General features: G+C 33.9%; 1 protein-coding gene across 1 annotated transcript; it reads right to left on the bottom strand.

Moving 5' to 3' along the window:
• Nucleotides 1–1,521: 1,521 nt before the first annotated feature.
• On the bottom strand, nucleotides 1,522–17,410 carry LOC110094384. Its single transcript, XM_020819615.2, has 7 exons — nucleotides 16,951–17,410; nucleotides 15,429–15,569; nucleotides 14,940–15,305; nucleotides 13,811–14,056; nucleotides 12,912–13,004; nucleotides 2,226–2,426; nucleotides 1,522–1,943 (listed from the first exon to the last, which is right to left on the bottom strand). Exons 1-7 carry the CDS (start codon nucleotides 17,398–17,400, stop codon nucleotides 1,728–1,730), a joined length of 1,713 nt encoding a protein of 570 aa, XP_020675274.2. The 5' UTR covers nucleotides 17,401–17,410; the 3' UTR covers nucleotides 1,522–1,727.
• Between the last annotated feature and the right edge of the window lie 429 nt (nucleotides 17,411–17,839).

The following is a 17,839-nucleotide window of genomic DNA, read 5'->3' as shown; positions in this document are numbered from 1 at the left end:
GTGTTGGTTGTGGGGGTGGGTTGCTCTCCCTTCCTCCTCTTGTTTTTGCCTCGTGTTCCTTGCAAGTTTTCTTCTCTTATTTGGAGTTGTTTTCGGGTAGCTTTGGTTGCTCTTGGTGGAGGTTGTTCGTTGGGATGCTGCTCGTTGGGTCATTTGACCTTTCATTTGGGCGCTGTTTTGGTTGCTACCGTTGATGCAGGTGCAGTCTTCTTGGATACCTAGTGCTGATAAAGATTTTGAGTGTTGTTAGGTCTGCTTGCTTCCAGTTAGCCACTCCGTTGTTTGCTAGATCTCTTTGTGATTTTGCTTTTTGGTTCTGCCTTTTAGCTTCTTTTGCAAGAAAGATCATGTATTTAATTTGAATCTAAAGTTCGTAAGTTTTAATTTAAATGTTATATTTTTATAGGGCTTTGGATTTATTAAGGACTTGTAACCTGGATTTTAATTAACGAGTAAGCTTCTAAAGCTTCTACTGTGAATTTTTTCCAAAAAAAAAGATCTCAAATTTGGATGAGAAAAATGGAGGGTTGCTAGAGATAGTTGATAACCAACATGAAATTTGTCGAACAATCATGACATGAATCATTTAATTCTAGTAATTACATTTCTTTTTTTAGTTAATTAATGAGCTGACTAACAAGCTAATAAATCATTATAAGGGTCAACTCAACTCAGTAACTTGTAGACCACAAATCCTATATAGAGATGGCTTATGATCCAACTCGGCTCAATTACACGAACAATTATTACGTCCTCCGACCGGATGCAGAGGAACATCCGGTTGTAGGCAAAATCCCGCCTATACCGAGGTGTACCGAGTTTTTCCAAAAAAAACTCGGTACACCTCGGTATAGGCGGGATTTTGCCTACAACCGGATGTTCCTCTGCATCCTTAAACCGGACCAAATAAAAGTTCCAATTACACACCCTCAGTAAAGTTAGCCAAAAACAATATACAGCTTTAATTTTCTCGCTATTAAACCTTGCTTACAACAAAACAAGAGCCGTAGATGAGTAAGGTTCTGCAAGTTTTGCGCTTGCTTTTAATCCAACTTTGCTTTCACAACTTAAACTGGTTTTGCTGAAAAGGAATGCTGAAAACCAAACGGCGACTCATGGGGCTGTTTGGTAGCAGGATTTAGGCCGAATTTGAGCGAAATCCAGCCAAACGGCCTAAAATGCAAAATCAAATCTCAAGACAAATGAAAGCTGCCACAGACAAAAAATTTCACCTTTTTCGTGCTAATTCCCAGATTTCCGAAATCCTGTTTTTTGCCGGATTTACAAAATTCGTGGGCTCGAGAGGAAGAGTCTGCTCGTTAAATTTGTTCTATAGTCAAACAATCACACATGATTTAATTTGATTTATTGTGAATGTACTAAGCCCCACGGGATTTCCAAAATCCACATTTTGCGGATTTATGATATCCTACTAAAATCAAATATTGGGTGCTACCAAACAGCCCCTAAGAGTTGCTTATTGGCACAAAAGTGCGAACATACATTTAAGAAAAAGAAAAATGCAAGTTAAATATGCCCACATTTCTATTCATCTTCGTATTGAATGAACAATATTATGTTATACAAAAGAGTTATTGGAGCCTAGTTAAGTATATATACAAGCCAATACAAGGAATGGGGGTCAATACACGCAGAAAACAAGTATACAAATTCTACAAATTCTAAACTAAGAGTGATGTATAATTGCAGTATGAACAACAACAGCTTCAGCAAAAGCTCGGCCTGTCATAATCTGGTGGCAGCGATGGGCAGTTCTCATTCATGTGAGGATATGGCTGCATTGTATTGTATCCAGGTAGTTCCATCCTGTATCTTCCTTTAATCTGACAGAAAGGAAGCTTCACTGTGTCTTCTTTGTTGCACCACTCAGGCAGTCGACTATAGTTGTTCTCAAAGAAATTAAGTGAATAAGCATCTTTAATCTGTGTTTTAAGAGAAATTCATCAGTATGAGACTTTAACTTAGGTTTCATTTGGGACGGTTTTCTTACTGCTTCTTAAAACAACTTTTAAGTACAAAAGTTAAAAGTTTTTGTACTCAAAAGCTGCTTTAAGAAACAGTAAAAAAGTCATCCCAAACAAAATCTTAGATATGCAGATTCATGTAGAATCCATGGCAGAAGATTGTTAGTAGTTATCTACTTTCATGAAAAGAGAATGTTTATACTGGTATATATATGATGCATATTAGGTTGATTAACTCACCGTGAACTCATTGACTTGTATGGAGGTGGCAAAAGGATCGAAAAGCCCAGCAGATTTGTACATCTCCAGGATAAAAGCAACACAAGAAGTTGATTTCCCATCTGAATAAATCCAATCATCCTCTTCTGGGATTGCCAGTAATTTGTCGAATGAAAGATCAAGCTTCTCTGCTTCGACTATAATATCGGGCAGATCAAGTCCCTACGGTGAGCGAAGAAATCATATAAAATGGTTAATCTTTATCAGGATAGCTAGAAGTAAAATGCTCAAGGAATATGTGAAAAAAGCCAGCAGATTGCTGAATATACGTATAGAATATTACGCAATAAACAGTTCTAACACTACATCGCTGTTTGGTTTGGAGAATTGAAAGAGAAAATGAAAAGGAAAGAAAACAGAATTGTTAAAAGGAATTGAACTGAAATTAATTTTCATCCATTTATTTGGTCGAGCTGAAACAATATTTATTTCTCTTTTTTTTTCAAAATAGTATTTTTTCTCTTATTTGATTAATGAGAAATTGAATATTTGTTTTATATATGAGTTGCATTGACGATCCAAAAAAGTCTATATAGTTACTCGAACACTACTTAAAAGAGGAATAACTTTTGTTCCACATTAGCCAAGGTGCACAATTATTATACAACAACAAGCCTTTATCCCACTACGTGGGGTCGGCTACATGAATCCTTTTTCTCCATTGTGTCCTATTAAAAGTCAAATTCTCGTTTAAATCTAATAAAGAAAGGTCATTCATAATATTTTCTAACCAAGTCTTTTTAGGTCTACCCCTACCTTTCTTAACATAAGTCAAATCTAATACCTCTACTCTCCTAATCGGGTCATCGCAAGGCCGCCGTTTTATGAGACCAAACCATCTAAGGCGACTTTCTCTAATCTTATCTTCTACTGGAGCTACTCCAACCTTTTCACGTATATGCTCATTTCGTATCCTATCTCTAAGGGTAAAGTCACTCATCCACCTGAGCATCCTCATCTCTGGCACACTTAACTTGGTATTATGCTTCTCTTTTACTGGCCAACATTCGGCACCATAAAGCATTGCAGGCCTCACTACCATCTTATAGAATTTTCCCTTAAGATGAATGCAAGAAGGTACGTTTGATTGGCTTTCCATGATGGAATGGTAGTCAAGTATTACGTTATGATGCCAGCTTGCTAGAATTAGCCACATTGGTACGATTGACTAAATAGATCAATACGTATAAAGAAAATATTTAATATGGCAGCTTGATGAGTGGATAAAGCACAATACTACGATGCCTGAAGAAGTCACGAGTTGTCACGTGCAATAAATATGGTATACAATATGGTCAAGTGTCAAACTCCCAACCACCATCGTGGATGCTACAAGAAAATGCTACAATGCTTTGAGATTTATGGAAATGATAATTGATGTTGCAAGAACTAGCAATTAGAGAGGATTTGAGTGTAGTTAAGAGTTCTCAAAACAAACCTGAGAGAAAGTGCAAGGACAGTAATAAGACTACCTATAGTAACATAATTTGGACCTAGTAAGAATTCATGTGTAATTGGCACTTGCGAAATATTTATGCATTTCTAAATTTTTTCCTTAGGGCATTGCGACATTGGGTTTTTAGCGCTGCAGCGCTGTATTCTCGGTTTGGCGGCATTTTAGCACTGAAAAGTGAGTGTGGCGGCTCCGTGTAACAGCACATAGCATTGTGACACTAGTTAGGGGCGCTGCAACGCCAAACTTTATGTTTGAGTGCCTGAAAACTTCTCTTGAAAACACTACGGTGTTTTGGAAGGTAATGCTGCAACACTAGGTCTATGAATATCCAAATTCATTTCCTAAAGTCTATTTCTCCTCATTTGGACAATCTACTAGAGAGAGAGGGTGAGAATATAGGGAGAGAAAGCAAGATTTGGATGTCATAGAGCTGGTTTTGCCTAACAGACCAGTTGAAAAAATTGTGTCTTAAGGTAGGTTATTGTTAATCTATTTAATATTTCAATTTGGTGACTTTTGTGCGAATTTTTAATATTTTATTCAGTTAGATGTCTGACAAACTCAGGTTTAAGAAGATTGAAAAAACTTTGACAATGTAACTTTCAATATATTATAGAATGAAACATTTTGATCAATTAATATGTATAAATTAAATTTTAATTGGGCATTTTCGATTATATAGTATTTTACATATTTTAACGAGTATACTAACACTAATAAAAATTACTAAATAACAAATAAAAGCTTTGAAATATTATTGTGAATGTTGTAGATGAATGGCTTTATAATTTGTAACTATTGAATTGTGTGTATCAATGTTTAAAATTGCGTATTCGGGTATTGAGGCGTGAGGCGTAAGCCTCAAGGCGTTTTGAGGCGTAAGCCTCAAAATCAAAAGATTGCGTAAACATAAAATAATAAATTTTTATATACTAATGAGTGAATAATATAAAACATAAAAAAGCATAAGATATGAAGTGAAATCAAAATATCCCAATAATTAACACTGCCGTTGCCAGGTCCCAAGTCCTGGATGAGAAAAGTGGAGGGTTGCGTTAGGTAGTCGACAGCCAGCGTAAAACTTGTCGAACAAAAATGACATGAATCCTTTAAGAAATTGTGTTAATGCTAGGGCGTCCCCTGGAAGCGACGCGCTGTATGGCCTGAATACAGTGAGTGACAAGTGTGCAAGGGCCGCTGCACCGGCGCCCGGGTGCAGTGTTAAATAGGCAAGGGTTCCCGCATCAAGGACGGATGTGGGCAAAGAAGCTAGTCCATGATACTAAAATTAGGATAGGAACTTGGAATATAGGTTCCCTTACAGGTAAATTAATGGAGTTAATAGATATTATGATTCATAGGAAATTAAATATTTTATGCATTCAGGAAACTAAGTGGGTTGGAGAGAAGGCCAAGGAAATCGATAGTTTAGGATTTAAACTTTGGTATTCGGGTAGGAGTCGTACTAGAAATGGTGTAGGTGTCATTATAGATAAGAGTTTAAAGGATAATGTTATAAAAATTAATAGGATTGGTGATAGAATTATAGCTTTAAAGATTGTTGTTGAGGATAAGATTGTTAATATTATAAGTGCTTATGCTCCTCAGGTAGGTTTGGATATAAGTTCTAAATTAAATTTTTGGAATGACTTAGAAGAATTAATACAAAATATACCTCTTGAAGAAAGAGTTTTTATTGGAGGAGATTTAAATGGACATGTTGGTAGAGAGGTAGATGATTTTAAAAGCATTCATGGTGGCCATGGATTTGGAACGACGAATGAAGGTGGCAAGACCATATTAGATTTTTGTTTAGCTTATGATTTTTCAATTGCTAATACCTTATTTAAGAAAAGGAATGAGCATCTCATCACTTATAAAAATGGATATAATACAACCCAGATTGACTATTTTCTTATTAGAAAATTAAATCGTTTAGATTGCAAAGATTGTAAAGTTATTCCGAGTGAAAATTTATGTACCCAACATCGATTATTAGTTTTGGACTTTAAGATAAAGGGGCATAAAATAAAAAATAAAGTAAAACGTTTTTCGAGGATTAGATGGGGGCATTTAAAGAATATTAACCAAAATATTTTTGTGAGTAAGATTTTAGATCTTAAGATTTTGTCTGTGCATGAGGATGCTAATGTTATGTGGGAAAAAGTGGCTAGTGATATTAAGAATACTGCAAAAGATGTGCTTGGAGTATCAAAGGGAAAAGCTCCCAATAGTAAAAATAGTTGGTGGTGCAATCCTAATATGCAAGAAAAAATTAAAAATAAGAAGCTTTGTTATAAAAATTGGTTTAATTTTAAAAATTCTGATAATTGGGAAATATATAAAGTGGCTCGTAAGGATGCTAAGAAAGCAATATGCGATGCAAAGGCATTAGCTTTTAGTGATTTATATAATAGATTAGATACTAAAGAGGGAGAAAGATATATGTATAAGTTAGCCAAACAAAGAGATAGGAGTAGTAAGGATTTAGTTCAAGTGAAGTGTATTAAAGATGAAGATCAAAAAATACTTTTCTTAGAAGATGATATTCAACAAAGATGGATGAGATATTTTGCTAAACTTTTTAATGAAGATTGTGAAAATAAGATTGACTATAGTGACCTTAGCACCCTAAATGAAAGTAAAGATTTCTGTTTTTATCGGCGTATTAGTAAAACTGAAGTTAGAGAGGCTTTAAAGAAAATGAAGGGTGGAAAAGCTGTTGGACCTGATGATATCCCAATAGAGGTGTGGAAATGCTTAGGAGATGAAGAAATTTCATGGCTTACTAAACTTTTTAATACTATTTTGAAGACTAAAAAGATGCCAGATGAGTGGAGAATGAGTGTATTAATTCCTATTTTTAAGAATAAAGGCGATGCACAGGATTGCACGAATTATAGAGGTATTAAGTTAATGTGTCATACTTTAAAACTATGGGAGCGAGTTATGGAGCATAGGTTGTGGCGTGATACTAATGTTTCTCAAAATCAATTTGGATTCATGCCGGGTAGGTCGACTATGGAAGCCATACATTTATTAAGAGGTTTGATGGAGAAATATAGAGAAAATAAGGAGGATCTACATATGATATTTATTGATTTAGAAAAAGCATATGATAAAGTTCCAAGAGAAGTGCTATGGAGAGTTCTTGAAAAGAAAGGAGTCAATAATGCTTATATTCAAATCATTAAAGATATGTATGCAGGAGCTATTACATGTGTTCAAACACAAGGTGGTTTGACCAAGTATTTCCCTATTTCGGTTGGGTTACATCAAGGATCAGCCTTAAGCCCATATCTATTTGCTTTAGTCATGGATGTTCTCACTAGACATTTGCAAGATGATGTACCTTGGTGTATGCTTTTTGCTGATGATATTCTTCTTGTTGATAAGACTAGAGAGGGAGTTGAAGGTAAACTTGAATTATGGAGGTCAACCTTAGAGTCTAAAGGTTTTCGCTTGAGTAGATCTAAAACAGAATATATGGAGTGTAATTTTAGTAGTAATAGACCTACTGAAGGGATTGTGACTTTGGGCGATCAAGTCATTAATAAGAGTACACGTTTTAGATATCTTGGATCTATTGTTCAGAGTGATGGTGAAATAGATGGGGATATTATCAGCAGAATTCAAGTTGGATGATTGAAGTGGAGGAATGCATCGGGCTTGTTATGTGATAGAAATGTACCCCTCAAACTTAAGGGAAAATTCTATAAGATGATAGTGAGGCCTGCAATGCTTTATGGTGCCGAATGTTGGCCATTAAAAGAGAAGCATAATACTAAGTTAAGTGTGGCAGAGATGAGGATGCTTAGATGGATGAGTGGCTTTACCCTTAGAGATAAGATACGAAATGAGCATATACGTGAAAAGGTTGGAGTAGCTCCAGTAGAAGATAAGATTAGAGAGAGTCGCCTTAGATGGTTTGGTCACATAAAAAGGCGGCCTTCCGACGACCCAGTTAAGAGAGTAGAGATATTAGATTTGACTTGTGTTAAGAAAGGTAGGGGTAGACCTAAAAAGACTTGGTTAGAAAATATTAGGAATGACCTTTCTTTATTAGATTTAAACGAGAATTTGGCTTTTAATAGGACTCAATGGAGAAAAAGGATTCATGTAGCCGACCCCACGTAGTGGGATAAAGGCTTGATGTTGTTGTTGTTGTTGTTGTAATAAGACACATGAAATATAGTTCAACTCAAAATTCTATCTATCTCAAATCCCAGTATTCTTTTCATTAAAATATAATTTTAATTTCCAAAAATAAATTGCAATGACATATCACATAAGAACTCATAAGTCATCAGCACTGTCATCACTAAGGGGTTCTTCATTTGAATCATCATTATGATGATCTGCTCTCTCCCCTTCCTCCTCTCCTATAGAGTCCAATGTCGAGCATTTACTTTAAGATTTATGTAAGTTTTAATATATATAGCATGAGGCGTAAGCCTCATGCCAGTGAGGCGAGGCGGGCCTCAACCAATTTGAGGCGGCAAGCTCATAAAAAAACTCGAGGCGTAAGCATCGAGGCGTTTTTTACTGGAATTGCGCAAAGGCGGGCCTCAAGGCAAGCCTCATATTGCGCAATTTTAAACCATGGTGTGTATAAGTTTGCCCACGTAAAATCCTATTGTCTCTCATTCATGTGAAATATTATATAATCCTATGATATGTCATATACAATTTATACATGTTGAAAGCATTGACATTCCTATGCCCATGAGTTTGAAAATGTGTGGAAATGGGAAGAAGGAGAAAATGCAAGTATGTCATTATTGATAATTTATGTGCATTCTATATAATTATGTGATATGATAAACATTGTTTATACATGTTGAACGTAATAATATTACTATACTCATACTTAAAGCATTGATATGAAGTATCGATAGTTCTATGTGCACATGTTTGAAAATGTGTGCAAAAGAGGAAAGTACAGGTGAGTGGTGGTGGATATTTATGTGCATTTAAATGGAGATATAAAGGCTTGTGATTGGTGATGAATGTTTTAGGTGCATTCAAATGAAGATATAAGGGCCTACGCACCTATATAATTGTCCATCTGTCTATTTGATATGCATGAACATATATGATATGAAAGAGTGGATACATAAGTAGGCAAAGGAGAAATTTGAACAAGTGGATGTATAAGGAGGCAAAGGGGAAATGTGAACGTGTAGAGGTATGAGTGGAGTGAAGGTATAAGACGACAAAGAAAAAATGTGTGAAATATTTGAAAGAAAATGCTAGATATTATTTTCTTCCATGTTATTTCATTCTGACATTATGTTCAATGAATGCTTATTTTATTATTCTAATATGTGCCTGTTGTTGATACCAGTTTCATACTGGCAAATATTTGATAGCTACCAGACAGCATAAACATCATGTTATTTCACTATAATTATGTTTTACTATCCATACCATGTTATACGGATGTAAAAGTTATTTTATATATGTATATTGAATTTTATAAGTATAATCTTCCTTCTTGAATTATGACCCTAAAAAATGTAATGAGAATGAAAACTTGTATAACATTTTTTTTATTTTCTATGAGTTTTTGCATTGAAATTTTGGCACATCGAAATTTTTAAGGGTAAGAGAGTGTCATCCAAATATATCCTAATGTGCAATCATATCAAAAGAAACATTTACTATGACTATTACCCTACTATTAGGATATGGAGTATTAAGTGCTCAAGTATTGTGAAGTGTGATTCAACTATCCAAAAGTTAGCCAAATACTAAATGGTTTCAACCCAAGGGGAAGTGGAGGCATACCTCAGAATGCTGATGAACATGCACCGGAACATTTCTTATCAAGGGATTCTATTAGATCTCTGAGTATTTTAATTTGTTCAATGTTAAATCTCCTTTTTTTCTAGCCATCATCACAGTGAGTTTGTTCTATTGAATGAGCTCTTTAGCATCCTAATTGGTTTCCTTATTCTTAATCACTGGTTTATCATTCAATTTACAGCAATTCTCCTTTGTATGACTTATTTTCTTATAGTAGGTGCATCATAGTTGCCCTTATTTCCTTCTATTGATTGTTTTTTATGTCTCGTGTTGGATAGGTGTACTCTCCCTCTTTCTTACATTATACTTAAATTTATTATGAACCAAAACTATATATAAAATTTGAATATAATTTTGGTTTCGAACCAAACCTTCTAAGGGAAATTGAGTCCAACGCCTGGATAAATACCTAAGCTTCTAATAGAAATTAGATTCATCTCTTAATATAAATCTAAACTAACCATGCCTATTAAAATTAATAAACTAATTGAAGAAGCTGATAATTTAACTCTCAATGAATTTTCAAATGAATTTATCTCAATAAATCAAAATAAAATTAATTTTATATTATGTTTTATGCTCACAAATTCAAAAAAAGAATCACAGAGAGAAAGTAAAATGAAATCACAACTAATATTTAAGTCATTTGGTTTAAAATGATTTTATTAACAATGTACACCTTCAAAAATCCTTTAGTTTAAACTCTATCTATCTAGCCAAACCTAAAATGTCTAATTCATCACAACTAATGTTTAAGTCATTTGAGATAGTCTTCCTTGAAGAGATTATACATCCATATAAGCATATCATAAATATGCAGTTTGCATTTTTTCAATTTTCTTTATTATCATGTCTTCTGACGATTGTAATAAAGCATCCATTAGGATGCCTGTTGTTAGTATTTTATTATTTACATTATTTGTTTCATATCACATTTGTTATTTTCATGAAGATATTTGCAACAAATTGAATGTTGATTATGGCAATTATAAGTCTACAATTGATGTGAAAAGGAAATACGTGAAATTCAAACAAGTTGATAAGATAATTATATGTCAGAATCCTTTAAATTTTCTTATTGGGACCTTTGAGAAATTAAATACAAGAAAACAAAACCATATAAAATCATACAATGAATCAGAACAAATGCTTATAAATTGAAAATTCTACAAAGTTCTGATATTAGCCCAGCCTTGAATGTCTGTGATTTGAATTTATGTCATGAATCTACAACCATTAAATTGCATTTTTTTTCTTTTATGTCCTCATGTATTTACATCTAACACTTTTCTAGATAGCAAAACACATCTTGTTTTGAAAGCTATTTTTAATGATAAGATTTTGTATCCATTACAGATGGTGGATATTAGAGGCATCATGTTCATTGGTACAATCATACTTGTCAATGGCGAATGGCGCAACACGAAACAAAGTTTCCCATTGAGCCATAGCACCGCGCACGCCATTTTAAACATGGCGCACAATGTAAAATAATTAAAACACATATACAAATATTAATATTACATACCATTAAATAACAAACAATAGATTGATTAGAGCATAATTTAAGCATAAATATCTAGTCAAATAGCAAAAAATATAATTTTAAATCCTACATAAACTTACATCAATAGATTTGAGTAGGATTTAAGCATAATTTAGATTAAATCTCGCAAAATAACAAAAATGATAACTTTAAATCCGACAAAAAAGTTAATACTTTAATTTTTTGATATTTTAATAATTTGATGTTTAATTAATAAATAACTAATAATGATATTAATATATAAATCTTAAAAAATTTTAATTATGATTTATAATTTGAAATTTATACATGTTACCAAAATAACTAGTCATTTGCGTCTTGCGCCATGCGCCATTGCCCATATATGGTGCAAATAACGCGCATTATTTTGATGCTTTGTGTCGCGCCAAGCAAATAGGGCCGAATGTGTGTCGCGTCGCGCACCATGGCATGTGCCATTTTACGCCACTGACATGCATGGGCACAACAAGACTACTTGTGTTGATTCATTGCTTACAGAAAAAGCTACAGTTATACCTAGATTTGTATGACAAATATAATACATCAGAGTATTTTTTTTTTTTTTTTCAAATTGATCTGAATGATACAAATCTAATATATATATATATACATCAAAAAAGCAAATTATGTGCATTGAGATGAGCACATTTGAGTGCTTTAATTGTTTTCATAGGTTTAATTTTAGAGTTATTGTAAAAATGCTTATAGTGTTGATCCTTATTAATAGGCTGAGTTCTTTAAAGTTTATGTTGGTTTTGTTTGATTTCATGTATTAGTTTGAGTCGACTCAGCCAACGGTTTCTTAGATCATCTATTATTTTTTGTTTATCATTGATTGGGTCATTGGTTGGTAAATTACTTCTCTGAAAACTTGTGGCTATCTATTGCTCATCAAATCGCTATTTTGAAAAGGTGTTGCCATTGTGCTTCACATGCATTTTAGGAGATTTGATTGCTTCCTTCTGAGGAGATTTCATTGTTTCCTTCTCTCCGTTTCTGCCCTGTAGTTGGGAGTTGGTTGCTTGCTTTCTTCTATTCATGATTTTGTGTCGTAGTTGAGTCGGTGTTTTGAAGATAACCATTTATTTCCATCAATATATGATTTTCCCGCTTCTATTAACTGCTTATTGTTGCCTTATTTGTTGGTTGACTTCCTCTTACATGTGATTCTATTGTAGCAGAGACACGGGAATCCTTGATTTGTGATTTTTCATTATAGCAAGGATCTGAAACTTGATGTGCTACTGAGAATTTTCAGGATGGATTTGTGATTTTGTGTATAGAGAAACTATCAATTGTGGTACTAGCTTTGATCTATAAATAAGAAGCCTTTAAGCATATGAATTTTGGAATTTTTGTGTATTTTCATGTATCAAATTTTACATTTGTATCAGGAAAAACATAGACCAAAAAGCGTCTTGCAACAGAACCAGTAAAAGTATAGTTAAACGTCTCGAAGTAGATTCATAGTCAAACCACAAATTATATAATTTTTACCCTTCACTTCAATCCAAAGCCGATTGACCGACCTAGCTTATCAACGGAGAATGATGGAAGAACAAATTTGTGGTTTATAGCCATGGTATGTGATTGCGTATTATATGATAAATCATCATGAATGAGCAATACTCCAATCTCATAATCCTCAACATTAATTATTCTGAACTTGCAAAATTAATAAATTGGACAGTTGAGAGCCTACAGAAAAAGGTTGGACACTTGCAGCAATAGAAACAAACTGTTTGCAAGAGGATCCCTAATTATGAATGTCAAATAGTCACAGGAGAAACGTATTTTGGAAGAACTATGACAATAAAATAAACAGATAGAGACAAACCTCAGTCTGAATCCGTTTGTTCAAGGCTTCATTCCACATATTAGCAGCATAAGCTGGCTGAATTTTGGACCACATTATCATACCAGAAGCAACCTACGAAGAATAATAATCAGTAATCAACTTCACATAATAAAAAGGAATACAATATCATGAAGCTCCCATTTTCCTCAAAAGAAAACTAGAAACAAAATATGGGAAATATGGTAGGATGAGAGCACAATAATTCCAATCAAAGCAGCACTGATATTGTAATCACATTTTTACCCAACTTCACTCAATGACGATCTCCAAGATCATTCCATGAAGCATGAATATATTACGTATATTTTAATCATCATTACCATCATCCTTGGCTTCTCCCAACCTTTTTTGGTCAGCATATATTACATATAGATAGCGCATATATGTTTTTATATGTATACAATGCACCCTTCTATTCATGTTATAGGCATATAGCACACATCTAAAAGTACTGTTAATTACCTAACATTGTGTATGTTCAATAAATGTGCGTGTGGATGCTTGGATTGCAAGAACATAGATGGAAAACAGAAAACAAAAACTATAATGCAAGGGTTACAAGATATCATAAAATTCATATCTCATTTTTCTATATCTGAAATATATTCACAATCTGGAATTCTGATTTCATATCGACAATAAATTTAGAGATTTCAAAACTAGAGAAACCAGACTAAGCGACAGCTGTGAAGTTTCCTCCACAACCCATTCAAATTTTGAATCAGATATACCATATAGTGTTATCCATCAAGTTTCAAAGCAGAAGAGCAACTAAATTGGATATGAAAACCCCATGGAAGCATCCTTCATCGTGGAGAATTTTGATGCTTAGACCCAAACCAAGTACTTGTTGAAAGATTAACAAGAACACACCATACCAAATGAGCATCAATTGGCGGTGGGTAGTTATCTCTTGGAGTATCTATCCAGCTGAAGATCATATTGTGATAGCCATAAGGCTTTCCATCCATGCTTCTTGCGTACTCCCAAGCTGCGGTACTGTTTAATTTAGCACGGACATCTGGATGCAGCGGAAGTAATGCAATTTGAGGATTTGAGTCATCTTTGTTCAATTCGAAATCCCACCACTCCTCCCATGGTAATATAGCAATCACATCTTCACCCTGTAAAACATATGTATAATCATCATTTTTAATTACGGGGACATTATGCTTGCATATACAGAGAACTTGGTAACTTATGTCACTTTTGATCCCATATGACTTCGTATAGGGATTAAAAATTTTCCATATACTGATGGAAGATATAAATAATGGTAAAAGGATAGATGCCAGTCCAAAACCAATTCAATGCCAAAAAAACATACTAATTTAGTTTTCCAAAAACAAATGAGCAACCACAATGCATTAATCATGCCCAATTACGTTATGGAATAAATGAAGTGTAATTTTGGAGCAATATTAGACCAAACAAACAAAACTTGTGGGCATAACTGAAAAAAAAAAAAAGTAAATATTTATACATGTACAAAACAGAAATAGAGAGGAATAACTGCAAAAAGTAGCAAAATATTTTTGATGAAGTCCTATCGAATGCTCTATTGATTACCTGAAGATGCAATCCAAAATGCACACCATTCTTTTTATTAGATATCATTAACGTGATGATAGACAACATAAACCATTTTTCAAACTTTTCAATGACATTGTGTGAAAACCTCTTACTGCCAGGCTTTTAAGTTTCCACTGCAATGGCATATAAACATTTAAATATACAACCCTTTCTGAAAACTGGCATGATATTGTTCAATCTAAAACAGACTGATAACTATTTAACACTTGAAATATATTTTTCAGTATGATGCATGCCATTAAAAGACAATCAACATTACAATAACAATTAGGAACATAAATTACAACATAGAATCCACTACATTACATTATTGTCATCATTAACCACATCCCAACTATTTGGGATTGGCAAATTCATTTCATTATGAACCAAGAAAAAAATGCTAAATTCATAGTGTTAATACATGATACCAACCTTGTCATTTTCATGTCCGGATTCAGCAACCCAAAGTTTTCCTTCCGAATCCTTTAGGCAAACAGCAGTATGACCAGCATATGCTCCAGTCACCCACTTTTCAAGAGTCTCAAAACCACCCCATCTTCCACGGATTTTTGATAAAGTCAAGAAATCGCCGGAGTGAATGTCATCAACATTGATGCTTGATAACCAAGGTTTTGGGCGTTCCACAAATTTTGCACCCATATGCTTTTGGAGAAAAGCAATATTTGAGTTCTCTCCCCATCCAGTATTTGTAAACAAAGGGAAAACATCCCACAAAGCACGGAGAGTTCCTAACATCCCTGATTGCATGAGGAAGATTGACACTCCATGATGTTTCACCTGACACCACAAAAATAGTGAATATACACCAAAGATGAAATAAGAAATGTTATTTGAGCATCTATATAAAGCAAAAACTTTCTCCTCGTAGACTTGAATTTATAGATTGTGGTGGCAACTTACATGTTCATATTCTTCTTCACCCTCCCACTCATCAAACTCAAGGGTATGCTCTCGAGACAATAAGTAATAATCCCATGTCACACGGTATGGAGTTGCAAAAACATAAAGATCCATACATGTCCAGCTATGAGCATTCGTGACCTGGCCAAATTATGAGAAGAGAATGTTGGGGTGTATTGTGAATATTTGAAAATTTGAACTGAAAAACTGTGTATTGAGTGGCATGAATAAATTGATGGTTCTTCATTAGAATTTGTATGAGATGATAAACAAATGCAGAAAAAATGGATACAAAAACTTCAGATTAGAAGGCATCGAAAAATTATCATGATTCAATTCCTTCAGGATGTAAACATTCTGCTTCCTTTTTACCCACTTGGTGATGACAGCTTAATCAAAATTCAAAAGGCTAGCTTTCCTCAGATTACTATTATGAAAAGTTGGAATGAGTTATGAGTATAAATGTAGTACCTAAATGCAGATATGAAAAGAAAAAAAAGCATATAAATGACAAGGACCTAACCATGAATGATTTAGATATCGCAATAAAAATGTTTCATTATTGACTTCTACTTTATATTCATTTTCTAAAGTTCAGATGCCATAGGATCAATATGTAATACTACAATGTATATATTTATATATTCCATCTGGATTACCTAAACCAGAAAGAGCAATGTTAGTACAACGGAATATAAGGTTCTTGCAGAGAAAATTCTAAATGTCCTCTGACATTACCAAGTGTTATCTAAGATTAAGAATGGGGCAAAATAATGGAGTGAATCAAGGAATGAAGTTCAAATGTTCCTCAAAAACTCCAAATACTTGGCAAACTAAGAAATTTCTATTTTATTAAAATACCTTTTAATGGATATAAACCCTGAAGCACCACATGCTTGAATAAGTCACATGTTTGTACAGGTAAAACTGATTTCTTCTGATCCTATTAGGAGCCTTCTTCTTAAAATTTCATTCAAAGTCATAAAAGAAGAGAGCTTCAAGCAGCACAGTATCCAAAATCCTACCAGATGACTTGATCTAAAAATTACTTCTACTCCTCTACATGAATTGTTACTCTAACCAATGTAACTAATGAGGTTAACAGAAGCCAAGTATTACTATCTCGATGTTGAAGTAAAGATAAACCATATCGTCGGTCAAATCCAATATGAACACGAAAGAAGGTTACGTTCAGGACAGGCAACAAAAATAGACACGCAATCCCTATTGATTAAAAAAATGGACGGCCCAAATAAAACGCAGCTCACGGGGAATCCGATAACATCAAAAAGTCCCGTCTTCGCATATCAGTGAAATTCTTCACAAGAAAAAAAAAACATTTATACGAATAATTCAGCACCCACATGCTAATTGAACTTACAGCAACAATGCTCATTAATCTAATTCTACGAATATAATAACAAAAACCTAATTATCTCCCGCTGAAAGGCAAATATAAGAAATACAGTTCCCAATTCCAACAAAATCTTCAAACGAAACAAAGGACAGATCAGGATTCAACCTTTAAATGGAGAGTGCCGCCTCCGTAGGGTGACTTGCTTTTATTGTGAAACTCCATCCACGCAGTATTTTCGTAAAAACACGCGCCTTTCCACTGCAGTTTAGTCTCCGGTGATGAGACGGCACCAACAAACGTCGGGAGGAGGTCAACGGCGCTGTAAAGTGAACGGAGGATCGGCCACGAGACAGATAAAGGGAGAAGCGGGAGGAGGTCCGAGGGGCGGAAGGGGGTCTTCCATGGCCCATCGGAGTTGGATTGAAGGTAGAAGACGGAGATAAGAGCGAGGAAAAGGAAGATGATGACGGAGAAGCCAGAGAATGGCTTCATGAGAGGAGAAAAGAGAAGACAGATACGTTGCAAAGAGGAATCTTGGGCATTTGAAAGAACAAGGAAGAGAGATTGTGCACGGACTGCATCCAGCGCGGCTAAAACTGTTATTAATATTTGCATTTCCGTTCTAAATAATAACATTTTTTTTATAGTATAAAAAATTCTTATCATAGCTTGACATTTATAATTTAAAAAGTTATCTTCTATTTTAGAATAATATTTTATCAACTCAATAATTTAATATTAAAATACATTAATTTTTGGAAATAATAAAAATATAATGCGTTTAAAATTTAAATATACGTCTTTTTAATGTGTTGATTTAATGCTCTATTTTTTAATGATATATTCTTACATGAGAAAATAAATTCTTATAGTATTTTCTAGAAATTGATTATATTATATTATATTTAAAGAAAGCTCCTAAAATATATATTTAATATTGAGGAAGAAAATATAGCCCCTAAAGAGGCGAAAATATCCTATCAACCCAAAAGCCCCAAAATCAATCAAGGTTTTGGATTAATGGGCTCCATTGACGACTTTTTAAAAGAGTCAA

This window comes from Dendrobium catenatum, unplaced genomic scaffold (assembly GCF_001605985.2).
Source record: "Dendrobium catenatum unplaced genomic scaffold, ASM160598v2 fragScaff_scaffold_198, whole genome shotgun sequence".
Taxonomy (NCBI): domain Eukaryota; kingdom Viridiplantae; phylum Streptophyta; class Magnoliopsida; order Asparagales; family Orchidaceae; genus Dendrobium; species Dendrobium catenatum.
Note: the sequence above shows the minus strand (reverse complement) of the source record. Positions and strands in the feature narration are given on the sequence as shown.

Bases quoted from the DNA above. Each gene is read 5' to 3' on its own strand.
- LOC110094384 (XM_020819615.2), bottom strand. From the start codon at position 17,400: ATGCAAATATTAATAACAGTTTTAGCCGCGCTGGATGCAGTCCGTGCA. The intron at 14,057-14,939 runs GTTGGTATCATG...TATGTTTTACAG, and splicing joins CCGGACATGAAAATGACAAG to GGTGAAGATGTGATTGCTAT. The intron at 2,427-12,911 runs GTTTGTCTCTAT...CGCTCACCGTAG, and splicing joins ACAAACGGATTCAGACTGAG to GGACTTGATCTGCCCGATAT.